Source organism: Gigantopelta aegis, chromosome 9 (assembly GCF_016097555.1).
Source record: "Gigantopelta aegis isolate Gae_Host chromosome 9, Gae_host_genome, whole genome shotgun sequence".
NCBI classification, from domain to species: domain Eukaryota; kingdom Metazoa; phylum Mollusca; class Gastropoda; order Neomphalida; family Peltospiridae; genus Gigantopelta; species Gigantopelta aegis.
Window position 1 is genome coordinate 29,168,476 of NC_054707.1, and position 27,599 is coordinate 29,196,074.

The 27,599-nt window shown below is 37.1% G+C and overlaps 1 protein-coding gene across 2 annotated transcripts in view; it reads left to right on the forward strand.

Annotated features, from left to right (window-relative positions):
• Window positions 1-27,599, forward strand: part of LOC121380614 (ATP-dependent RNA helicase DHX8-like) — a 69,468-nt gene that overhangs the window by 18,592 nt on the left and 23,277 nt on the right. For both annotated transcript variants that reach the window (XM_041509513.1, XM_041509514.1), the window contains 12 exons: window positions 579-677; window positions 4,231-4,341; window positions 5,060-5,351; window positions 7,870-7,967; window positions 9,238-9,385; window positions 10,301-10,482; window positions 13,088-13,282; window positions 16,298-16,483; window positions 19,714-19,800; window positions 20,301-20,424; window positions 22,108-22,289; window positions 25,914-26,054. In XM_041509513.1, coding sequence (XP_041365447.1) covers window positions 579-677; window positions 4,231-4,341; window positions 5,060-5,351; window positions 7,870-7,967; window positions 9,238-9,385; window positions 10,301-10,482; window positions 13,088-13,282; window positions 16,298-16,483; window positions 19,714-19,800; window positions 20,301-20,424; window positions 22,108-22,289; window positions 25,914-26,054 — 1,845 coding nt within the window. The remainder of the gene's footprint in view (window positions 1-578; window positions 678-4,230; window positions 4,342-5,059; window positions 5,352-7,869; window positions 7,968-9,237; window positions 9,386-10,300; window positions 10,483-13,087; window positions 13,283-16,297; window positions 16,484-19,713; window positions 19,801-20,300; window positions 20,425-22,107; window positions 22,290-25,913; window positions 26,055-27,599) is intronic.

The window sequence follows — 27,599 nt, forward strand, 5'->3', positions numbered from 1 at the left end:
AGGCGAGCACTTTACTACTGGGCTACATCTCTCCTCGGCGTCAAAAGTGTGCCGATTAAGCCATTGGCCTTAAGGCTGATAGGTCCTGAGTTTGTATCCTGGCACTCACTCACACCCAAAGTGAATTTGAATGGCATAGTGTATGGCCACTACACTGACTTTTCTCTCATTAATGTCTAACAGACTCATTTTTAACCAACTCTCAGAAACAGGGTTTGTAAAGATTTTTTATTAAGATACTTGCATGCTTATTATTAAAATGCTTATTAATTGTGAAAAAAACCCTTACAAATGAATGACCAGCAGATGACAACAAACTGAGCTGTGTTACGGATTTTGGAAAGTTTATGAAGAATAGACTTTCATTCTAGGCCTATTTTGGGTATCTGTTATCAGTTCTTTGTGTTTGAGAAAATTAAAAAACGCTTGTTCTTTCATATAACTTCTTTCACAGAAACCCAAATTTTTGCCCAGTTTCCGTGCTTCCAGTATTACATCAGACAGTCTTTCGATCATGGAATGAGCTAAAAATATGCATTAATTATTGATTATTATGCTTCTTTATTTGTCTCCATCAGATTTACACTGGCAAAGTGACGACCATCATGCAGTTTGGCTGTTTTGTACAGCTCGAAGGATTGCGGAAACGCTGGGAAGGCTTGGTTCACATATCACAGGTATGAAAGTTTGTTTTGTTTGACAACACTACTAGAGCACATTGTTTAATTAATCATAGGCTATTGGATGTCAAACATTTGATAATTTTAACATATATGGTATTTGATAATAGGAAGTCATTGACTTCACTTTCCTGTTGTTTATCTACAGATTAGCATGGCTGAAGTATAACTGAGAGTATTGAAGGTCTGTGTCAAATGCATCCACTTCTTGGTGTGTAAAGATCAGCATGATTTTCTAAATGCACCTCCTGTTCATGGTTGCCTTAACGGCTCGAGCACGGAGGTCAGACCGCTCATCGGGGGTTTCGGTGTCCATGGCCCTGCTGGTTTCCATGGAGCTGTCCATCAGGGACTTGGTATTAGACATTTTGAAGTTGATGCTACCCACTTTGATGAGACATACGATTGCTAACAGATTCCATCATCTTGGTCCAGTGGTTGCAGCTTAAGATCTGGTGAATATGGGTCGTCCTCGCCAGCGTTGGCGGCACTGTCGGGTCATGAGACTGCATCCATAGATGTCCTTCTACCCAACAGGCACTTGTTTTCCTGCACTTTACTACATTTTGCACTTGTTTAGTGTTGGTTCTTTTGCCAAGTTGAGTATGGCTGTTTTGCACTTGCACTTAGGCCATGTGTTGCCACCATTTTGATCTAATAGTTCTTGCGTGTCTTGTAACTGCTTAGTTCTTGTTCTGATGGATGTTACTGTAGCTCTTGTTATTTACAAAGTTAAACTTGTTTGCATGATGTTTGACCCGTACATCCTTATAGGCGTGAGGATCATTTTTGGGGTCATGTGGTAACTAACCGTAGTACCAGCTAATTTTGGTATTTCTTGATAGTGTATATCCTGATTATTATTAGTTTATATCCTCCCAAACTCCCTGCTTCCGTGTCTGCGTTCGATGGGTTTATACCCTCCCAGCCTCCCCGCTTCGGAGTCTCTGTTTGATGGATTTATACCCTCCTGGCCTCCCTGCTTCTGCATCTCTGTTTGATGGGTTTATACCCTCCTGGCTTCCGTGTCTCTGTTCGATGGGTGTATACCCTGCCGGCCACCCCGCTTCGGAGTTTTTGTTTGATGGGTTTATAGCCTCCCTGCTTCCGCATCTCTGTTTGATGGGTTTATACCCTCCTGGCCTCCCCGCTTCCGTGTCTCTGTTCGATGGGGTTATACCCTCCCGACCTCCCCGCTTCCGCATCTCCATTCAAAGGGTTTATATCCTCCCGACCTGCCCACGTCCTTTTGATGGGTTTATACCCTCCCGGCCTCCCCGCTTCCGTGTCTCTGTTTGATGGGTTTATACCCTCCCGACCTCCCCACTTCCACGTCTCTGATGGGTTTATACCATCCCGACCTCCCCGCTTCCGCATCTCCATTCAAAGGGTTTATATCCTCCCGACCTGCCCGCTTATGTTTGATGGGTTTATACCCTCCCAGCCTCCCCGCTTCCGTGTCTTCGTTTGATGGATTTATACCCTCTCGGCCTCCCCGCTTCCATGTCTCCGTTTGATGGGTTTATACCCTCCCGACCTCCCCACTTCCACGTCTTCGTTCGATGGGTTTATACCCTCCCTGCTTCCGTGTCTCCGTTTGATGGGTTTCTACCCTCCCGGCCTCCCCACTTCCGTGTCTCCGTTTGATAGGTTTATACCCTCCCGGCCTCCCCGCTTCCACGTCTCCGTTCGATGGGTTTATACCCTCCCCGCTTCCGTGTCTCCGTTTGATGGGTTTATACCCTCCCGGCCTCCCCGCTTCCGTGTCTCCGTTTGATGGGTTTATATCCTCCCGACCTGCCTGCTTCCGTTTGATGGGTTTATACCCTCCCGGCCTCCCCGCTTCCGTGTCTCCGTTTGATGGGTTTATACCCTCCCGGCCTTCCCATCTCCGTTCGATGGGTTTATACCCTCCTGGCTTCCGTATCTCCATTCGATGAGTTTATATCCTCCCGACCTCCCCGCTTCCGTGTCTCCGTTCGATGGGTTTATACCCTCCTGACCTCCCTGCTTCCGTTTGATGGGTTTATACCCTCCTGACCTCCCCACTTCCGTGTCTCCGTTTGATGGGTTTATACCCTCCTGGCCTCCCCACTTCTGTGTCTCCGTTCGATGGGTTTATATCCTCCCGACCTGCCCGCTTCGTTTGATGGGTTTATACCCTCCCGACCTCCCTGCTTCCGCATCTCCATTCAAAGGGTTTATATCCTCCCGACCTGCCCACGTCTGTTTGATGGGTTTATACCCTCCCGGCCTCCCCGCTTCCGTGTCTCTGTTTGATGGGTTTATATCCTCCCGGCCTCCCCGCTTCCACGTCTCTGTTTGATGGGTTTATATCCTCCCGACCTGCCTGCTTCCGTTTGATGGGTTTATACCCTCCTAACCTCCCCACTTCCATGCCCCCATTTGATGGGTTTATATCATCCCGACCTCCCCACTTCAGTGTCTCCATTCGATGGGTTTATACCCTCCTAACCTCCCCACTTCCATGCCCCCATTTGATGGGTTTATATTCTCCCGACCTCTCCGCTTCCATGTCTCCATTCGATGGGTTTATATTCTCCCGACCTCTCCGCTTCCGTGTCTCCGTTTGATGGGTTTATATCCTCCCGACCTCCCCGCTTCCGTGTCTCCATTTGATGGGTTTATATCCTCCCGACCTCTCCGCTTCCGTGTCTCCATTTGATGGGTTTATATCCTCCCGACCTCTCCGCTTCCATGTCTCCGTTTGATGGGTTTATATCCTCCCGACCTCCCCGCTTCCGTGTCTCCGTTTGATGGGTTTATATCCTCCCGACCTCCCCGCTTCCATGTCTCCGTTTGATGGGTTTATATCCTCCCGACCTCTCCGCTTCCATGTCTCCGTTTGATGGGTTTCTACCCTCCCGGCCTCCCCGCTTCCGTGTCTCCGTTTGATGGGTTTATATCCTCCTGCTTCCGTGTCTCCGTTTGATGGGTTTATATCCTCCCGACCTCCCCGCTTCCGTGTCTCCGTTTGACGGGTTTATATCCTCCCGACCTCCCCGCTTCCGTGTCTCCGTTTGACGGGTTTATATCCTCCCGACCTCCCCGCTTCCGTGTCTCCGTTTGACGGGTTTATATCCCCCCGACCTCTCCGCTTCCGTGTCTCCGTTTGACGGGTTTATATCCTCCCGACCTCTCCGCTTCCGTGTCTCCGTTTGACGGGTTTATATCCTCCCGACCTCCCTGCTTCCGTGTCTCCATTTGACGGGTTTATATCCTCCCGACCTCTCCGCTTCCGTGTCTCCGTTTGATGGGTTTATATCCTCCCGACCTCCCCGCTTCCGTGTCTCCATTTGATGGGTTCCGGGGAAAGAAGGAAGCTTTAGGCATGTGACCAGAACAGGATACAGAGGACTCATTGGAAGATTTCAAGCCATCCCATTGGCTGTTGGGATGTTCGGACCAGTCTGCTTACTTAGGGTGAATATGCCATTTGTTGAGGTCAAGTTAAGTATTCATAAAAGAGAAAATGGTCCAAGTTTTCTACGTTTGCTTGAGTGTTATAACTATTTTTGTTTATTTGCAGTTACGCCGAGAAGGACGGGTTACCAATGTGACTGACGTTGTAAGCAGGGGTCAAAAAGTATTTGTAAAGGTGTTGTCATTCACAGGAAACAAGACCAGTTTATCCATGAAGGTTTGGGTTGAATTTTTATCATTTTAAATAAACTATGGATAGATTCTTTTTTTTTAGAAACAGACAGAATTTTTAATGTCATGTTTTTCACTTACAGAAATAATTTTATTATAAAGTGTTGGGAAACCTTGGTTATCCTTAAAAATTGAAATTCATGGATGGTAGAATAGGTGTGATGACGTGTTATAAACATTTATCCTGCAACCACTGTTTCTGTTGGGCGATTATGATAACCTATTAAAACAAAGTTATAAACGTATACTAGCAGATTATGACTTTTGACGTCACTCATATGACCTCTAGGTCATCGTACAATGTGGCTGAAATAACAGAAATAATAGCTTTTCCCCTTAATTTTTATGGTCTGCAGGATAAAGATAATAACTAGTTAATGACATCGGATATCTGCTTTATCCTGTTCAGGCTGAATGAGAAATATATTCCGCTCCACAGAGCCTCACGGAACTTCCCATACTTACCTTCACAGGATAAAGCAGGTATCCGACGTCATTAACTAGTTATTCTCTATTAAAATCAATAAAAAGCACTAAAATAGAAAATAATATTCAAGTAAGTTTAGAATAACAATATTAAATTGTCAAAATGCCATATTTGACATGGTAAAAAATTATTTTGTTAACTATATTTGTATTTGCACTTCGGTTAAATACATATTGTGTAGTTAAATATTCTTTAAAAGAATGTGTTATATTATCAGGATGCGGATCAGAATAGTGGAGAAGATCTGAACCCCGGAAAGACAAAATCTCTTAAGGGTGATGACGAACATATGGAGATGGAAGCCCGGAATCCTGACCGCCCAATAACAATGCCCCTTGTTGGCGCTCTGGAACAAGATGAGATAGTTTCAACACAGAAGACATTCAAGCGTATCTCGTCACCCGAGCGCTGGGAGATCAAACAGATGATTGCTGCCAATGTGATTGACAAGTCACAGCTGCCAGACTTTGATGAAGAAACGGGGCTTCTTCCAAAAGATGACGATTCAGGTGAGTTTAGTCTTGCCTCAATGAAAAGTTAAAAATGTGTTTTGTTTTAACGACACCACTAGAACAGATAGATTTATTAATCATTGGATGTCAAACATTTGGTAATTGTAGTCCGAGGAAACCAGCTACAATTTTCCATTAGTAGCAAGGGATCTTTTATATGCACAGACCGTCAAGTATCCTACTTTTCCCTATTTATTCCTCTTTTATGAGTCCCTATTTAGCCCTCTTTTTGATGAAAATTCCAATTTTTTCCCTTTTTTTTTGCACTTTTGACCAGTTTCATATTTTTAATTTTTTTAGTGAGACCATATTTTTTCTCTTCACACCATTTGCTCCAGATGACTTGCTATGAGACATATTGTGATATCTGTGGCATAGTCATTGAAATCTGAATATGCAGATGGGATGCATGGTTACAGACTTCCACTTATTAATTTTCACAATGCAATATAATTTCTGAATTTATAAACATGTTTCTGGTTTTTTGGTAATATCTGATTTTGCTGAATGCTGAAAACTAGAAAAACAAAACAACTGCTAAATTGGGTGGGTGTTTGTGCAAATATCTTACATTTTTCACATTTCTCATCATGTCTACATTGTACGAAGTCAGGCTGAAGCTGTTTGGGTTACCTCTGTTATACTGGTGCATAGTGTCTAAGGAAGTAGGACTTCAGTGCTCATTTGCTTACTGTAACAAGTATTCTATTAAATGTGCACACCTGCAGTATCATAATTATTTGACATATTTCTACCAATTCAGTTAACACACAGCTACTAAATCTAGCTATATTATCCAGTTGATCTACCAAGAGAAAACTAATTTAAAAATAGTGTCCATACCCACATTCAATCACATACATACACACACTGCCATTGCTTCTGTTTTTGATGGTGTCACTGGGTCAGTAATGTCTTATGGGGATTTTTCAGTCAACACCCCTGTCATTTCAGAGTTAAAATTTGACCTTGTAACTTGTATTATTCAATAGCATAAAAGGAATACTGCATTGTGTTGCTTTTTAAAAGTCTTACTCCAAAGAACCAAATTCAACCACTGCATTGTCTGAATGAAAAGTGGTGGATCGGAATGGCTATAAGGGGTGTTGGGAGGCCATCTTAAAACAAAATAAGTGCCTATTTTATTCCTATTGTCTTATTTTCCTGTATTATTATCTTTTCAATGGTTTTCTATTTACATATTTAGTTTTTTGAGATGGCTCACTCACTTGACCCCTGCAATATTCTCTATTTTGGGACATTTACTTTTATACAAAATTCCTATTTTCTTCCTATTTTGTGGGCAAAATTCCTATTTTAACCCTATTTTCAGGCAATAAAAATTCCTATTTTCCAATTTTTTGGACCCACCGCCTCACTTGACGGCCTGTATGCACCATCCCAGACAGGATAGCACACACTACATCCTTTGATATATCAGTCATGATGCACTGGCTGGAACGAATAATAACCCAGTGGAAGGAAAGAAGGAAATGTTTTATTTAATGATGCACTCAACACATTTTTATTAAATTAAAATTTTAATTGGTTTATTTTTTATCAATTCAGGTTTAGTCATTAAGTTTATAGCATTAAAAAAAAGTTTTTAAATGCATTTTATATATTTTAACATCCATGTGAGTGACACCAAATCAGTTTATGGTAGGCAAGAGAATTAATTTGCAAACCGGTTGTGTAATAATAACTAATAAGATGTTTTGTAATTGATATGAAGGTCTCATTAGTCAGCTGATCTTTTAAACACAGGGGCGAGACGTAGCCCAGTGATAATGTGTTCCCTTGATACGTGGTCAGTCTGTGATCTATCCCCGTTGGTTGCTACATTGGACTATTTCTTGTTCCAGCCAGTGCACCACAACTGGTATATCAAAGGCCATGATATGTGCTATCATGACTGTGAGATGGTGCATATAAAAGATCCCTTCCTACTAATGGTAAAATTTTGCGGGTTTTCTCTCTAAGACTAAATGTCAAAATGACCAAATGTTTGACATTGATTGATTAATTAATCAATGTGCTCTAACAGGGCTTCTAGATTATGGTAGCCCCACTTAGTGTTGGGCTAGTAAATAACTACTATAACTAGCCCGACGGCTAGTGGAAAAAACTCTTGTCAGATGCTGCATTTCAGTCTTATTTTGTAAATATGAATATCCTGCCCCCTCTTACCACCCACCAATCTAAGAGGTTTTAAGCTCCATCTCCCTCTTTAGGTGACATATACTTGATTATTACTAGTTATTAGTAAAATTGTTTTTATTTAAAGTAGGGCTAGTGAATTTTTAATCATGGCTAGTAAATGTTTAAAATCACTATCCCATGGCTAGTGGATATTTATAAAATTCTAGAAGCCCTGGCTCTAGTGGTGTCATTAAACAAAACTTTAACCTTCAGTAGTTAGCTGATCTTTTAAAAACATATCTGGTACATACCAGTACTACTAGGTATTTTATAAAGGTTTTAAATTTGATTGTGATAGTCCTGTTTTTTTTAGATGAGGATGTGGAAGTGACACTAGTGGAGGAGGAGCCACCTTTCTTACATGGTCATGGTCGTCATTGGGTTGACCTGAGTCCAGTTAAAATTGTTAAAGTAAGTGATGAAATTAATTAAACTGAAACAGATTTTATCTATACCTTCTATAGGCAAAGCTGCCCAGTGAATTTGATTAAGGAGTTTGTGCGATCCTGATGGCAAGTGGTCTACAAGTCACTGCTTTCGATTTGCTGTCACATGCAATATTTCACTAACAAATAGTTGGCCACCAGTAATCTTTGACCAATCCATGACATCAATATACCTACCGATGTAACTTTATTCAAGAAATAAAGTGTAAACATTGGAAAAACAAAAGTTCATTGTTTTGCCACCATTTTGATTATTTACACTGGAATCCAAAGATTTGTTACTCTAATACTAATAGTAATGCAGTGCAAGTGTAATATGCAAAACGGTAACCAGTTTTTTATTAGTTTTAAAGGTTGCATGTCACCATTTACAAAATGCTAAACTTTAAATGTGTAAATTATTAATTTAATTTATAAAATATCACATATACATGTATTGTTAAAAAAAAGAAAAAAAAAAAAAAAGTTTAGGAACACAATATCATAAAATAGATAAATTTAACAAAGTACCTACATTGAAAAATTACTAATTTGGTGTGTTTGGAGGGTGGGGGGTGGCAAGCCTTAAACTTTTTTGGGGGGTGGGGGTGGGGAGGTTGAGTTCTCATTCATAAGTAAATAAATAATGCTGTTAATTGTTGTAATAGCTAGGTAACAATTATTGTTTTATAACTTAGGTGGTTTTAGTGGAAACAATTATTTAAAAATGTTAATAGATTTTATTCTAAACTGATGAAAATTATTTCCATATTTTTCTAAACAAACCATAAAGTATGCCAAATAAGCCTATCTGTTGTGAAAATTGACAAATTGATTAAGCATGATCTCAGTATGAAAAATGTACATTAAAAGGTTAATTATTTCAATTTACTGGTTTTTTGTTTTATCAACAGTTAAAATTGGGCAAGTGAATTTTTCACCATGGCCAGTGAATTTTCAAACCTCTGGCCCTATGGCAAATGAATTTTAAAGAAATTCTAGAACCCTTGCCATCAGTCTGTCTTTCTGTCTGTCTCTTGTTTGTCTGTTCATAGGTTCCATATATAGACTTTTTCCCCGCAATGCAACAACATGCTGAAATTTTGTGTGTTGCTTTTAAGTTATCATGTTTACAGATCAACAGATCAAGTTTACCCATTTTTTTCACAGAGTTATGGCCCTTAAATGATACTGGAAAAAAAGACTGTTTTGCTTTAGCAGTACTCTGAGAATGCTTGTTTCATTTGATTGTGCAGAATCCTGATGGGTCACTGGCCCAGGCAGCCATGATGCAGAGTGCTCTTCAAAAGGAGAGGAGAGAAATGAAGCAAGCCCAAAGAGAGGCTGAGATAGATTCTGTACCAGCTGGTCTCAACACAGATTGGATTGATCCCATGCCCTCTGGTTTGTATCTATGTTCTCTGTGTAAAGTTTGTTTTGTTTAACGAGACCACTAGAGCACCTTGATTTATTAATCACCGGCTGTTGGATGTCAAACATTTGATAATTTTGACATATAGTCTTAGAGAGGAAGCCCGCTACATTTTTCCATTAGTAGCAAGGGATCATTTATATGCACCATCCCACAGACAGGATAGCACATACCACGGCCTTTGATATACCAGTCGTGGTGCACCGGCTGGAAGGAGAAATAGCCCATTGGACCTGCTTATGAGGAACGATCCCAAACCAACCACACATCAAGCTAGCACTTTACCACTGAGCTACATCCCGCCCCCAATAAGTGTTGAATACAGCACAGGAGAGTTATCTATATCAGTCTGAATGACATAAATAGAGATTATTATATCAAAATTACTGTATTGCCAGAGCGAATGTAATACATAAATCCAAAGTTTCATAAAATCAGTATGACTCAGAAGCGAGTGTATTAATTTCTTTATTATCCATATTATCCATATTTTGTTTTGGTTTGAATAGGCTAACAAGGACCATGTCGAAACATTTCAAACGTAACCAGAAGGAAATGACATCATGTTATTATGTCCCTTCCAAAAATGACGTCATTTGTTGGTCATGTGAAATCATTATAGCACCCGTGTGTCATAGTGGTTATATTTCCTTGTATATCGAGAAGTATGTGGATAATAACATAATCTACTACCTTTATTACTTATCTAAGCTTACTGAAAATGTTATAGGTCTCAATGTTAGTGTGATATTTGTTAATTTTAACTGAGCAGACATTTTGAATACCATTTGTTGCAACCTTGTACATATACATACACATACACATTTGACATGTATTGTTTTTGATGGGAAAGTTTTCAAAACAATTGTTTTTCCATACTTTTACAGCTGATGGTCGTAAACTTGCTGCAAACATGCGAGGAGTGGGCATGACTCCACAAGATATTCCTGAATGGAAGAAACATATAACTGGGGGGGCAAAGGCCTCTTATGGAAAGAAGGAGAAAAAGTCCCTTCTTGAACAAAGACAGAGTTTGCCAATATTTAAACTTAAAGAAGAACTTGTTAAGGTTTGCATTTTCTAACTTTTTACCAAAATATTATATTACACTTTCAAAAATAAAGTCTGGAAGTTGTATTCAATACTAGTGTTATGCTAGTGGGAAGTATGATGTTTGTTTAAAGTAATCATTTGTTCAAAATTAAATTTCACCAAACAAAGAAGAAAAGGCATAGTCCATCCCAGTAAGATTAAGACTAAGAGTTTATTTTTACCTTTAGACTACTGGATTAATTGTTGACAAAAACCACCTGGAGTGGGTACAAGTTTATAATTTTTACTCACTTAAATGTTTTATAAATACATAAAATAAAGTTCATATTTGAATCGGTAAGTTTGTGGGTTTTCATAATTTTTATATTATAAATCAGTTTTGTTGATTAAAATTAGGCAAAACAAAAATCGAAAAAGTTGCATTTACTTACCGGCATTTGTGGCCAGCTGTCCAGTATTTGTCTATTATTCCTGATAATAGTGGTTTTCTGACCAGAAATGTTTTTAAAAAATGAACTACGGTTCATATCCCAATATTTGGTGATTTTCGTTGTTGGTAAAACAATAAAATTTATGATCAAATTAGCTGTCACAATCAGCTATCGATCCCTGAAAATGACCGCAACGTGCTGCCATTGTTGTCAAGCGAAAATACTTGCCGAAAACCACTTTCTTAACTCAAAATTCTACGGTATTTTCAATTGAAAAACAACAAACAAAAGCTAGCATGCTGCTAAATAAACTATTTCCTGTGAGTGTCGTGTGCAAAACAGCGGGAAATATAATTGGGGGAAAGCACTGTATACAGTGTACAGTATGTCGACTAGCGTGTCATAGGGCGAGATATCTCGCCTGCAGTAGTCAGAAGGTTAAGAAGGCATTTTATGTTGGACTATTTTTTAAACATAATGTGCTGAATTTACAAAGCGTGTTTTTATTTTACACAAGAGTAACTCTGTATTGTATTGACATGCAATCTTGTGGATCATCATTTACCATGGTACCTAACAAATGCATGGGATGGACTGTGCTGTAGTCATGAATTCTATAATAACAAACTTTCATTTGACTGGAAATAAGCCCAGGGGGCCAAAGCAACTCATTGTGAGATTAGCATGGCGTGGGCTTATTCCAAGACCAGGTGCCAGTTTTGTTTTTTTATTTAAACATTCAGTACCACATCTGTTAATTACAGTGTTCCATTTGTTATAAATAAATAATATATATATTTTTTTTTACTCGCATCTAATTATAAAAATATACCTTATATATTACAGTTACTTACCACTGCTGTTTACTTACATCTAAAATGTAATGTTGAGGAGACTATTAACAACAGCAATTAACAACACACTCGCATTAAGCTAAGATTCCATTAATGCGGTAAGCAGATCCGGCATGCGTGATGTGGCAAAAATGGAACTGCATGTAGACGCACGAGAGTGATTCCACATGTCCGGCTGTGGATGCAGTTTGTCACGCGGCTGCAAATCGCTGCGAATGCGGAAAACTGAATCGCTCCATGTAGCGATCCGTGCGGAAACTGAATGCATCACGCATGCGGCATCCGCTTACCGCGTTAATGGAATCTTAGCTTTAGTGTATACCCGTTTGTTTCCGACACAGAGAGGTCTGTGTGTGTGTGTGTGTGTGTGTGTGTGTGAGTGAGTGGGGTGTCAGACTGTCACAGCTTTAACTCTCTTCAGCTATAGTTGTCAATCTGGGTCACTGCCAATGAGAATAAGGTATTTGCCTACTTAGCATTAACATTGGCCTTGATCAAAGTGTGCCCCACCTGTGGTTTCAAATAGACACTGGTTTTAGTTCAGACTTGGATTGGGTAGATCATGAAACCTGCAGACATCAAATTGAAAACAATGTTATACACTGTTTAAATGCTACATGTAAATCTCACTGGTGGTAATAAGATGTTTTTACATTTGTGCTTAATTGTTTGTTACAGTGTTCCTACAGGAGGCGTGACCTTTTAAATAAACTTTGACAAAATGTGCATTCTCCTTTATTTACTGTGACACAGCGATGAGGTGTGTGTGTGTGTGTGTGTGGGGGGGGGGGGGGGGGGTGTTATTTACGAATAAGGGCCTAATTTCCTAAATGCCATCAAAAAGGAGAGTTTGGGGAAGGGCTTTATTAAAAAATATAGGCTAATTTCCGGTCAAATAAAGTACACACACTTGCCCACTCCATTTTTATACTGCGTTCAAAACTATCTTACTAATGCCCTACTTACTGCACATATTCTGTATGCATTTGGAGTAATTATTTTGGAAGTTTTTGCTGGAATTTTGACTTTTAGAAGTCACATTTTAGTAAGAGGTAATTTATTATGTTTGTTCATAAAACAACACCAAATGAGTAACTTCTGTAAGTCCCACAGTACTTGATGCCATTTTACTTCTGTCCTGTTACATTTCCCTCCCATGTAAAAAGGACGTCTGCTTCAGTTAAAATGAAGTAATCAGAGGAGATATTTTTATGGAATACAGTAGGGATGTGAATAATTGTTATTGCTAAGTCAGTAATTTAATCATTTGAGATATTCTATGCACTAAGAATACATTACTATTTACCACTGAATAGTGTCATCTGTTATGTTTCAGGCTGTGAATGACAACCAGATCCTGATCGTGATTGGTGAGACTGGGTCAGGGAAGACAACTCAGATCACACAGTACCTGGCAGAAGCTGGGTACATCACTCGGGGAAAGATCGGCTGTACTCAGCCTCGTCGAGTAGCAGCAATGTCCGTGGCCAAGAGAGTGTCAGAAGAATTTGGCTGTAGATTGGGACAGGAGGTACATTTTTTTTTTTTTTTTTTTTTTTTAAAACCTCGAAAACCACCAATGCCACAAACATTTAACACAGAGACAAATAATTATTTTTGTTTTTTATTACCCGAGCCAGGGATACACTGAACCTGCAGTGCATGCTGGGTAATATCCACCATGTTGGGTCATACTCATGGGAGACACACCCATAATCGCACCTGTGAAGTGGGTGAAACTCAGTGTAGCCTTACACCTCCCCATTGAGCCTAGTGGTGCACTCACTCTGGGTTGGAGCTGGTACTGGCATGAAAAATCCTCCACTGTGGAGGTATATTTATATTGTGTTGAGATTTTCACAGTGTTAATAGTCATAAATTATACAGATTGTATGCAAGATTGACATAAGTGTGGGAGAAATGTGCCATGAAATAACAAAAGAAATAACCAATGCAGTTATCTGTTACACCACAGACCTAATTGGGGCTTAGTTGTGCAAGTGTGAATTCTTACTCATTACCTGTATATCCACTTTGTAAGGTGAATGGATAACCCCATATTATGATCTTTAATATGTGATCAAAATTAAATGGTGAAAAAAGTGGTGGACCATGATACTAACACATGTCTTATAAGATTAAAGGACCAGCTTCTCATGGTCACAAAACTCTGCTGCAGTTTTTAGATGCAGCAAGCCACTTGCTAAAGCTTCAGTTATACAGGGGTTCTAGAATATGGTGGCCCAATGCCAGGGGCCAGTGGGTTTTTTAAGACTCCGACTACTAAGTAATCCTTTGAACTTGCCTGATTGCCAGTGAAAAAAAACATTCTTTCAATTTGGTAATATTTCACTCTCAATTACGTAATGGAGAATACACGGTTAACTGTCGATTCTTGAAAAATACGAATCGACAGTTAACCGTGTATTCTCTAACTTAATCCATTATTCATTAAAAAAAATTACATGACTGCTAGATTAACTTTTATTTGATATTTTTTAATGAAAATATTGGTTAAAATGGCAAAGAATATTTACAAAACTAATAACCCAAAACGGTAGTATCCTTTCGGACCTAACCTGAACGATTTGGTCAGGAAAACCTCAGCAGTGGATAGCTGGCATTAAGTGTGATGCACGTGCTAAACATGTAACCTGTGATTTCCGATTTAGTTTCCGACAACCTTCGTTGTGTTCCGCCAGAATACATTACTATCACTAGTATCAGGTTTATAAGGTTAAATTACATGTTCATTTGATGATTCAGAAGCTTGACCTTGTGGGCTAATGCCTTGTACTTGTTTACAGTGTACCGTAAAATGGGGTAATAAGGGTACGATTTTGACACTTTTCTTATAAATTATCCATACATCTAACTGTTGTGGGAGGAAGTCCTATGCCATTTTGTGACTACTTGGTCAGACTTCTCAATGGTTCATGCCATGTTCCAAAATCTAAACTCCAAGTATTTTTTTTTTCTTTTTCTAATGACTGTCCCTTATTACCCCATGGATGGGGGTTATAAGGGATTGCCATTGGTTTTAGTTGATGTTCCTATTATAACTTCAATAGGGGTTATAAGGAACCATATTTTTAAAAATAAATTTAATAATGTTTCACAACAAAACAATAGAAAACAAGTAAATCAGAGCTCTAAATAAACCTGAGTAAGCCCGGCGGGGTCCGTCTTTTGGCACAAAATGAACTAATCACAGAAGAAAAAAAAAATCTGTTCTCCAGATCTTGGATGGTTTAAAATACAACAGAAAATGTTTTAACAATAGTTTTTGTCATCTAAACAATTGTAACACATGTCAACAGTTTCTTTCTTTTGGGCAAAATGAAGCTTCAATTCCTTCACTTCCATAACACCCCTTTTCAATTCGTTCGGTTTTTCGATCTTTTGTTTCAAGTCCTCCATTGGATAGAATAAAATGCCAGTTATTTTGGGCCACTTTCAATTCCCACCACTCTTCTCCATTGCTTTTATTGAGCATCTGTTATCCTTCATCAATGTTATTACATCTGGATATATCTCATTATCGTAAGTGAACAAGACATAGTCGCCTTCTTGTACATTCAAACTCAAAGTCCACTATTAACAATATTCACAGCCTTTAATATGTCTTCTTTTGAATGTTTTTTACGAAGTTTTTCACCCATACTGTCTCTTATTACCCCAGGTTGAAGCACTTTTTACCTGAAATTAAAAATGATAATTTTTTTATCACAATAAATACTCATATCCTTGTGATATTCTACATAAATATATCTTATATGTTTCACTACTTCTAGCAATGGTGATTTCTTGTGTACTTCTTTTGGCTAATCCTGGGCAGATAAAGTTTTGACCAACATAATTTTTTCATGAAATTCGCACATTTTTTCAGTCTACTCTCTCCCAACATACAAGCAATAATGAATAAACAACTTACCTTGTATTCTTCAACAACACATTAGTCTTCAATAAAAAAATGTTGCTTTGCTTCTCTGTTTCAAAACAAAATGAAAATATGCAATGAAAGTTTTTTTCAGAAAAATGTCCCTTATTACCAGGCAGTCCCTTATTACCCCATTTTACGGTGCAAGTTCTGTGGGTAGTGGGTTCGAATCCCTGTCCCGAACTCATAAAAAGTTCAAATTGCATTGTTTCACAGGTGTTGATTCTTGAAAAATAATCTACACCTTGAACAATAGTGTGACATCACAGATATGGATTACTGAATGGTATAATTTTTTCGTCTTGTCCACTAATTTTATCTCATTTATTGGTGTGTTGTTTTTTTAAATGTTACATAGTCTTATATTTTAGACAGCATGCATACCATCCTATGAAAATATATTTTGTAAATAATCTGTTTGGTTTGACGTATGAAGAAAAGTAAAAGCAATTTAGAAAACAGTTGGCTCATAAATAAATAACTTGTAGTAAATTCCATAGTATGAAAAAAGGTGTTCACTGTGGGAAGAACTTTAATATAATATGCCATAACACCTAACTGAAGATTTGTTATAAAAACACCAACAACATTTGTTTTGCTATTCAGATTGGCTACACGATCCGTTTTGAGGACTGCACGAGCCCGGAGACGAAGATCAAGTACATGACGGACGGCATGATGCTGCGGGAGTGTCTGATTGACCCCGACCTGCTGCAGTACTCCATCATCATGCTGGATGAAGCCCACGAGAGAACCATCCACACAGATGTCCTCTTTGGCTTACTCAAACAGGTCAGTGATGTGCGGTCCGTCTGAGATCAGTCTCTGTCGGTAGCCCATTGGGCTATTTCTCATTCCAGCCAGTGGACCACGACTGGTATATCAAAGGCTGTTCTGTGCTATTCTGTCTGTGGGAAAATGCATACAAAAGATCTGTAGTTACTAATGGAAAAATATAGCAGATTTCCTCTCAAAGACTACATGTATATATGTTAAAATTACCAAATGTTTGACATCCACTAGGCGATGATTAAGACAATGTGCTCTAGTTAAACAAAACAAACTTTAAACAAACAAGTCGGTCAACTCTCACTGTGTGCAACTGGAGCATGCTATAGGAAGAGATTTGGGTACAGATCCAAGAGTGAGTACCGGGTGTATTCACCCCTCCCGAACTTTGAAGCATCCAAAACATCCAGTGTTTAAAGTTGCAGACCCTAGTTTGAGCCCATGAAAATGCACACTGAGTTTAATTAATGTACAAACCTGCAAGACATTTGGATAAGGTTATAACTAAAGATGTGATGTTTAACAAATAATTAGAGCTTGTCTCAATAACCAGTACTTCTCAGACGATTGTGCGTTTTTGGAATTATGATAAATGGATTTTAGGGTATTGATAAAAAACTTGGATGACCAGAACCACTTTAGGTGTACAAAAAATTAATATTTTAAACAATAAAATGTTAGTATTTCTAATTTAAATGATGAAAAACAGCTTTAATAGTGAAAAATATGTCAGTGTTTTAATCTAGGGTCTATCACTTCATAGATAGTACTAACCCAAATAACTTCCAGCTGAGTCAAAGTTCGAGGTGCACCCAACTTTTGATAGAGAAGTGAACACTACAAGTCCTGTGATTAGTGATAAATGTCAGTGTGTTGGTTGTGAAAAACATTAGTTTCATCTGGGCAAAAAATGTAGTCAATTTTATTTCATCTAGTACCACTGTGTCAAGTAGCCTTGTGCTTGAAACATGTATGGGGTACCTATAAAAAAACAAAAAAAACAATTATCTCTGAAATGAGCAGCTTGACCCCCTATTTTTTCTGATTCACTTTAAGGGTGAGGGGTGGTAGTATTTATATCTGTGGTGTTTATGTCGATTGATATGCTGCAGGTAGGAGTTTTTGCCACATATGTTACTATTGTTGTCTATGGGATTTGATTTGGTAGTATACACCCTATAGCATATATTCAGTGCATAATAAAAATTATTATGATTTTGTCATTTAATTTAATTAAACTATACTGATTGATTAATTAGCCGTCAGTCGACCATGCAAATTGACAATGACCTTGACCGTGACAATAATCACTACATGGCTCTGGATGGAGTTTGAATCAAAGTTAGCACTGAGTAAAAGTTGGTTTTGGCCTATAATTCATATTGTTAAGATTTGAATAATTTCTTTTTACATGATATTTGACTTGCCATATACAACTGCTCTTAAATATGATATATCTAGGCAACCTGAACTTAAATTTTAATAGCAATTTGTTTTTATATTAAAAATAACAAGTGCCAATATTGGGTTAATGTCTTTAGTTTCCATTAACATAGTTAATTTTTCATGTATGAAATACTGAAAACTCAAATTTTTAAAGAACTAGATTTTTTGGGTCATTTTGACATATTTATAGGGTGCTAAGTTATATTTTAGACAAATTTGTAGTTTTATGCAAAATCTTATTTAAATTTGAAGAAAAGTTTTACTAAAGACATAATTAAATTTGTTGTCACTATTGTACCTTTTGTTCTTATTTAAGAATTGACCGCAATAATTTTTGGGTTCATGCAAGTATGAACTGAAAAAACAATGTGCACACTGTATGACTGCGTAGTGGGTCATACAAAAGTGTGCAGTCAAATCTTATAATTAAATTTATATGTATACTTTAACAATACATAACTGAATTTATTTTGTTTAGCTTTAAATACGCCTGTAGTATTGTTTGTGTAAACTTCATTGATACTTATGTCGCGTAAGAATGCAAACATTCATTCGCTATTATTTGAATCAGGTGATTTTTTGTAAATGATGTAATTTTGATAAACGACACCATTTCCTCTAGCTGCTATGCATTTTTATGGATCATTTAGTTAAATTGGAAGAAATTGTCCTATTCCTGTTTAGTTTATAGTTTATGAAAGTGAATGAAGGGAACGTGTCTAACATTTATGTTGTTGGTGGAACCGTTTAATGTTCGCCAACAGCTGTAGAACATCGCTTACAAGTAAGTTACAGGCGTGAAGTTTCCTACATGATTTCTTTGGCCACCGACGAAGTCTCATTTTATGATGAGCAAAGGTTTTTTTGGGTTTTTTTTAATCAATGCATATAGATCTACATGTTTACTCTGCTATAGCATTTTCCATTAATTTATCATATACATTTTTTTATTGCTTTTGTAGCTTTCATGTATGTTTTCTTCAATATATCTAAATATGATTGCCTGAATAATCCGGCTTGTTGCAAAAAAGTAGTGCGAGTCAGTCGGGGGGTGGGGGGGGGTAGCTGGTGTGGCTTAAATTTTTTCAGTTCATTGAGATATGAACGAAAAAAGTAAGCACCTCTGGACCAAGCAGACTGCCGTAAAGTGTATACACGCAAAGAAAATTTAATTATTTATACATAACAATAAGCTTGTTAAATATATCTTTAGGTCTCCAGATTAATTTTTTTTTTTTTTAAATAACCACTTAGTTTGCTCTCATGAAGTGCATTTTAATGTATGCAATTTTATTTCATCTAGTACTACTGTGTTAAGTAGCCTTGTGCTTGAAATATGTATAGGGTACCTGTACAAAATTTTACAAAAATGTTTTGCGAAACTAGGGTAGTCATAGACGCTACTTGTTATCGCTGAAATGAGTATCTTGACCTCCCGTTTTTTCTGATTCACTTTAAGAATGAGGGTGGTAGTGTTTATATACGTGGTGTTTATGTCAATTGATAAGCTGCAAGTACGAGTTTTAGCCACATGTTACTATTGTCATCTATAAGATTTGATTTGGTAGTATACACCCTTATAGGATGAACACTTTAAACACTTTTTTTTTTAGTGCAGATGTCAAGTCTTAGTACATCGCGTGTTTCTGGCAGTGGGGATTGCCTTCCCAAGAAACATATTGCACAAGCCCTTAAGATTACACCTTACTTAGGTTGTATATTAAATACACTTTGACTTGATTGTTTTTTAATAGTTAAAATAATGCTTTGTTTTGTTTTTTCATCAGGCAGTCAAGAAACGTCCTGAGTTGAAGCTAATTGTTACCTCAGCAACCCTTGATGCTGTTAAATTCTCCCAGTATTTCTTTGAATCTGTGAGTATGATGGTTTATTCAGTTAGTAGCTATAACATTTACTGTTTTTGTCAATGGAACTCCATTACAATGGCAGAAATGTTTTTACTAAATTAATATGCAAAATCTAATTAGTAAATAGCCACAAATAAGTTAGGGCCTATCTCAAAAATTAATCTACCTGCCGGTTTTTTAACAGACATAAAGCTCCTGACAACTTTCCCTGCCATATTGTACACTGATACCCAAAGATGTGTTACGCAAATACATTGTAAGCATAATGCACATGGTCGCTGGTTGTCTTTTAATTAATTCCCATTGCTAATGGTGCTGTTATTAATATTTACTAAAACTGATGAGCAGTGTGTTGATGTATGCAGACTTTTCACATAATCTTTTTTCTTGTTTTAAAATTAGGTTTTTGATTTAGTCTGTATGACATGTTTATGTGAGGGGGGGGGGGGGGGGGGGGGGCATATATTTACAAATATATTGAAACAATTTTTGGGTGTATATTTCAGCCTATATTCACAATTCCTGGTCGCACATATCCTGTAGAGATCTTGTACACAAAGGAAGCAGAAACCGACTACCTCGATGCATCTCTGATTACGGTTATGCAGATCCACCTCACAGAACCACCAGGTTTGTTGTGTTCAATCTCAGACATTTGGGGATTCCTTCAACCCTTCTTCCCTTTTTTTTTCAACGACACCACTAGAGCACATTGATTTATTAATCACTGGCTATTGGATGTCAAACATTTGGTAATTTTGACAGTCTAAGAGAGGTAACCTCTTATTATTTTTCCATTAGTAGCAAGGGATCTTTTATATGCACTATCCCACAGACAGGATAGCACATACCACAGCCTTTAATATACCAGTCATGGGGCTCTGGTTGAGATTGGAAATAGCCCAATGGGCCCACCGATGGGGATCGATCCTAGACCAACCATGCATCGGGCAAGCGCTTTACCACTGGGCTATGGCCCCCCTCTTCCCAAACAAAGATTATGATCATTTAAACACCAGCTTGTTTAACTTCACTGTCAAAGGTAATGGACGTTGAAGATAAGGGTCTAGTGTCAACATCTTAGGTTTTGCATTTCACTCTGTAATATAATCAAATCTATGAATTACATCTGTTTTATTTCCAACAGGTATATATTATGTAACTGACCTTCATTATTGAGGAAACAAGAAGCTTGAAATATCACACTCCTCAAAATGCTTAGAAGGGGGAAACAACACCTTCCTGAGTTATAGAGGAAACAATATTTTCTTTTGTTGTATATATTTAAGCTTATTATCTTGATTATTATACTATACATGTGTTAGTTGTTGGTGAAAAGTATTTATTACATACCTATTCAATCTTACTATAGTGATAAAGACATTTTCAAACCTTGTGATAAATTTATCTTGTATCACACATATGTGCAATCTGGACTGAGACTTGTAAATGGGAAATTACCTTTTTATTTTTACTGGCAACAGTGCCTTTTTATTACTGACATCATGTCCGATTTACAAATTATGTCACGTTGTATTACACAAGATTGCCACAGAGTATGATTCTTAACATTAAGTAAATCCATGAAAGGAGGATTGATTAATATATTTAAAAAAGTGTAGTTATGACGTTAAAATTAAAAACCGTTTTTGTAAGAAATAAAACATGGTATGTAATAAATACAGAACTTCACATACATTGATTTCCCTTCCTATTTATTGCACTTGTTTATTTTGTGCAAGAACATACCGCTCAACCATGGTCTTGTGGTATATATTTTTGCACAAAATGAATTTATGCAATGAATAGGAAGCAAAAACAATGTATATATATCATATCTGTGTGTGTGCATATGTGTGTGTGTTTGCCTACATTTGTAACTTTTTATGGGCTTCTTATGTTGATTTTTATTATAAATGTTTTTAATATTTGTAAGGTACATGTATTACTGTACTTGCTGCATTACTCTTGCTGGGGTTTTCTCGATCCAACCAGTGCAGCACCACTGGTCAAAGGCCGTGGTATGTGCTTTCCTGTCTGTGGGAAAGTGCATATACAAGATCCCTTGCTACTAATTGAAAAATATAGCAGGTTTCCTCTCCAAGACTATATGTCAAAATTACCAAATGTTTGACATTCAGTAGCCACTGATTAATAAATCAGTGTGCTCTAGTGGTGTCGCTAAACAAAACAAATAAAAAAACCCACTTCTTACCTTGATTTTTATTATAAATGTTTCATATATTTGTATGGTTACTGTACTTACTGCATTACTCTTGTTGTACTTGCTACATGTGTGTGTGTGTTTTCCAGGTGACATCCTGCTGTTTTTGACGGGTCAGGAGGAGATCGACTCGGCTTGTGAGATCCTGTACGAGAGGATGAAGGCTCTTGGTCCTGAGGTTCCAGAACTTTTAATCCTGCCAGTGTACAGTGCTCTGCCCAGCGAGATGCAGACTCGCATCTTTGACCCAGCTCCTCTAGGCTCTAGGAAGGTATGAAGCTAAACTATTCCTTTTTGTGTTCACTTTTTAAATTGTATTTATATAGCCAGACACTAAATGACTTTCATTTATTTTTCCGCAGTAAGTTAACTTAAGGTGCCAAGTTGTTAACAGGAATGAGAAGTTGAAGTTGCCATACTATTTTGGACCTAATATTGCATCTGATTTTTCTACTATCATTTTTCTATAGAGGGGGCAGTATTTAGCTCACTCTGTTGAGTGCTCTCTTGAGGTGCTTGCATCACAGGATCGAACCACCTTGATTGATCCATTCAACTGATTTGTTTTTTCTCATTCCAACCAGTGCACCACAACTGGTCAAAGGCAATAGTATGTGCTTTTCTGTCTATGGGAAAGTGCATATAAAAGATCACTTTCTGCATTAGAAAATTTTTTGTGAGTTTCCTCTGAATTACCAAATGTTTGACATCCATAGCCGATGATTAATTAATTAATGTGCTCTAGCAGTGTCCTTAAACAAAGCAAACTTCTTCTTTTTACTATAGATGTTACCATACCGACTTGTTTATTGCCAAATAGTCCTCTTAGCACCTAGTAGATTGGTGGTTTGACTTTGGCATGGGATTGGACATAAACACACATTGCACCATTTGCAGTTAATCGGTCGAGCTTTGTTTGGTTCTTGGCCAGTTTTACTGTACTAATGCCAGAAATACTGATTACTGCTTTGATTGTAATATAATACTGAGACAATAACTTAATACTATTGCATTTTTAATTGAAATATTGTTACACTGTTATTTCATTATCAAAAATAGTTGCCTCCGATAATGAAATATTTCAGTTTGGACAGGATGTACGATTTTGAATCTTCAAATATGCATGGAACCTGCTAAAACACTACCTTATGAAATGTACCAATAAAGTAATTAAGTTTTACATTCAACATATGGACCCCATATGTAGAGTACACAAAACACACAAACTTGTAAACAGTCTCAAAGTAAATGCAATAGTGTACCCATTTTTTAAACACAAATAATTCTAGAAGACATTTTTTTTTTTTTTTTTAGAAATTGTGTTATTATAATTATTGTATTCAAAATTAATAACATATAATAACTAATCCCTAAAACAATTGCTGTTTCACATTTTCCATATATATATATTACTTCTCCCTTCCCTTCCAAAAAGAGATACGTCACTTATCTTACTTGTTTATATACAGTGGAACCTCGTTAGTCCGGACTCCAGTAGTCCGGAATCCTCACCTTACGGACTTTTTTTTTGCAAAACGAAACGAAGGAATTGACAGAGATAAAATGGCTGTACGGGATTTCACACCGCAGTTTATTTAACCATTCACCTGTGTTTATTTAGTGTTAGTCGGATAAAGCACAAGTGTTCACAAGTGGTTTTTTTTTTTTTAATATAATTTCTTTGATCTGTGACCAGACTGGCTGTTTTATTTTATGGGGGGGGGGGAGTATTTTATTTTTAAAAGTGGGTAACTCTTGATCATACCCTATGGTACTCCATGACCTCATTTTGTAACTACCCTCCCATCTTGCCTGTATGATTTATTACTGAATACTGGTCATAATTGTTTTGGTGTCCCAACTCAAGAGTATTGCCAGTCACCCAAAATAAAGACAAAGGAAAAGTCTTTATATGTTATTGCTATCAAAACACTGGCTTGCGACTCTTTCATAAGTGGAACAATGCTCATTCAGTTTCACGCCGGTTTTGAGAGAGTTGTATTTCTGTGCTAGGGGCGGAGGGATGTATCATGTTGGCGTTTATATTATATCAGTAGATATGGCAGAAATGAATTATAATTTAGCCATTTAATATGTTTAAAATATAATCTGTAAACGTAGAAACTTTAAACTAATAATGATTGTATATAAGTGAGAAACAATATGCATTCCTCAACAACGTACCCACTTCGTGGAAATGAACTCCACCACGTGGCCTAGATTTACAACATTAACCGGTACGACAAAACACGACTAATAAAATTGAAAACTTGTTGTCGCTAGTAATCAAACATTTAGTATCAACAATGCAACATGTCTTAAACAGTATTTCATTTTATTTAATCGCATTTTCTAACTTTAAGACAAGCACCTGGCAGTACACTACTGAATAGTAGACTGGCCTCACGAACATGCAAATAGCGCTTATTCACACCATGAGGCAGATCAACAGAACAAAACTGGTTGAAGAATTGTTTGGTTCTAAAATTCAAATGTGTCGTTTTTCTTTTGTTTTTGAATCAAGGGAGGTTACTCATCACGTACATTTCAGTAATCCGGAAATTCGTTAATCCGGACGTTTTTTTTAATAACCATACTGTCCGGACTAACGAGGTTCCACTGTATAGCATGTTAATCATAATAAAAGGTAGATATGTAAAGGATTAGTCACAAGTGTTTTTTAATTTGGAAAATATCAACCAAGTCTACTACGTTAATCGGTATTTGTCGAGGCTCCATTGAGACAAATACCGATTAAGTAGACAAGGTTGATATGTTACACATTAAAAAACACTAGTAGTGAATTCTATTTATCCTATAACACTTCTAAAATAATATTTTCATTCAATATTTAGAAAATCACAGTACTAAAGTCGCCTCCATTGGTAATATGACATCATCATGATTAGCACAAATTAGTTTGACATCACATATTTTAACTAAATCCCATGAAAACATTACACTTATGTATACAGGGCTTGTTGGCTTGTTAGCTTGTAAACAAATGACCCATTGTTAGCAACACATTATTACCTACAGACCTTGCAAATTTGCATACCATTATTATCACATGGGTTTGTGACATGTATATCATTGGTAAATTAAAGGATAAAGATTATTACATATGCTTGATGATCATACCGAAATTATAGAATGGGCATGGAAATTGTTTTATTCCCCAAACAGGAGCAGTGTGATAATTTATGTTTTATCTTATTTTAATATTTACTTAGAAATATTGTCTCAATACATTGTAAATATATGGCCCCCACAGAGATGTCATACAGAGTATCATTATTTTCGCTAAACAAATGCTGTTTATCACAGTCAAAGAACTTCGTTACTAGGTCATTGAAGGACCTTTAGAAAAGGACACCATCAAGTCTTTCTTTTAGGGGGAGGGACGTAGCCCACTGGTAAAATGCTCGCTTGATGCACAGTCAATTTGGGATCAATCCCCATCAGTGGGCCCATTGGCCTATTTCTCGTTCCAGCCAATGCACCACGACTGGTATATCAAAGGCCGTGGTATGTACTATCCTGTCTGTGGGATTGTGCATATAAAAGATCCCTTGCTACTAATGGAAAAATATAGTAGGTTACCTCTCTTAGACTGTCAAAATTACCAAATGTTTGACATTCAATAGCCGATGATTAATAAATCAATGTGCTCTAGTGGTGTCGTTAAACAAAACAAACTCTTTCCATCAAGTCTTTCAATATATGTGGTGCTGCTAACACATTTTGAGGACACAGATGTATTTTGATGTGTAATAAAAGCTGGGTGTGGTAATAAAGCAAACAATAATAGTTTCAATTAACAGATTAGAATAAAACAATCTTTGACTATCATGTATGCAGATTTTGTCATTGTATCTTAATGATTTATTTTTAGGTAGTGATAGCTACAAATATTGCTGAAACTTCTTTGACAATTGATGGTATTTACTATGTGGTTGATCCAGGCTTCGTCAAACAGAAAGTCTACAACTCCAAAACAGGGATGGATCAACTTATTGTTACTCCAATTTCACAGGTACTTTAAATTTGTTTAAGTCTCCTGTGTAAACTTTTGAAACATTAAATGTATTCATTTTGTCAGATAATGTTTTTTCAATATCAGTCAGTCAGTTCTTATGAGTAGTAATTTAAATTTAGTACTGTTGCCAGATAATGAACACTTTCTAATACAAAACTCAAATATGTGTGACTTTCTTTTGTTAAAAAAAGAAAAAAGAAGAAGAAGATTTTTAACCAGCTACAATTAAATCTGCTAAATTGCTTAGGGCTGGTGCAAAGAAGTTATATGCATGTAATCAATTTATCTGGAGAGGGACGTAGCTCAGTGGTAAAGCGATCTCCTCATGCACGGTCAGTCTAGGGTCAATCCCCATTGGTGGGGCCATTAGGCTATTTCTCGTTCTAGCCAGTGCACCACGACTGGTATATCAAAGAATGTAGGCTTGCATATAAAAGATGCCTTGCTACTAATGGAAAACTGTACCAGGTTTCCTCTTTAAGACTATATGTCAAAATTACTAAATGTTTGACATCCAATAGCCGATGATAAATAAATCATTGTGTTCTAGTGGTGTCATTAAACAAAACAAACTTTAACTTTCATTATATCTGATTATCTACTGTGGCCCATTTTCAGATTATAACTCATTGTGCTTTATAAATACCTACAAAAATATTGAAACTAATTAATGCCACAATGTGTGCTAATTAATTATTATTCAACAAGCAACATTTAGCTTTGCTTTCAGAGGTTCAATTCCAATTTTCTGGTCAAATATTAAAGACCTGAAATATTTTACAGCCAACTATTCTCTTCATGTCATATGCAAATAATGGATATGTATGCATTTAAGTGCATTTGATTACCGTATATCGCTGTGTATTAGCCAACTCCATGCATTAGCTGACCTCCTAGTTTCACCCTCCAAATCGGCTTTAAAATTATAGACCTTGTATATAAGCTGACCCCCCTATATAAAACTAACCAAGTCAGATGTCTGTGTGGTCTACAAAATGACAAAGTACATCTGCTTTCAAACGTCATTTGTCACAGCAAACTTATCCGGAAGCAGTAGCCGATTTCTATTTATAGCAACGGTGTCCGGTTAATTTATTTCTCGTAAAATATAAGTTGTCGCTCATTAACATCAAACTGTCTTGCTGCTGCACAATTATTCGAATTTTCCGCAAACTCAATTACACGTAATTTGAAGCTAGCATCATATGCACATCGTTTTCTCTTGGAACTCATGTTGTACTCGTATGCAATTTGTTGGTCGTAGTAAATATTTATTTGACGGCTGGGGTTTTAATGCTTTTTTTTTATGTGAACTCATTTTTAATCTTTTGATTATATTTTGATAGCATGCGACCCTTTAACATGAAACGACTTTCAAATTTATTACTGTTGTTATTGCAGTTAGTATTAAGCACTTACCTTTCAGTCATTTGTTTTATTCTCTTACATTCTTGATTGCAGCCACACGTTAAAAACACAGTGACTGTTTGCATTGTTGATTGTGCTAATCGGTCTTTTCATTACTAGTCGGCTATACCCTAC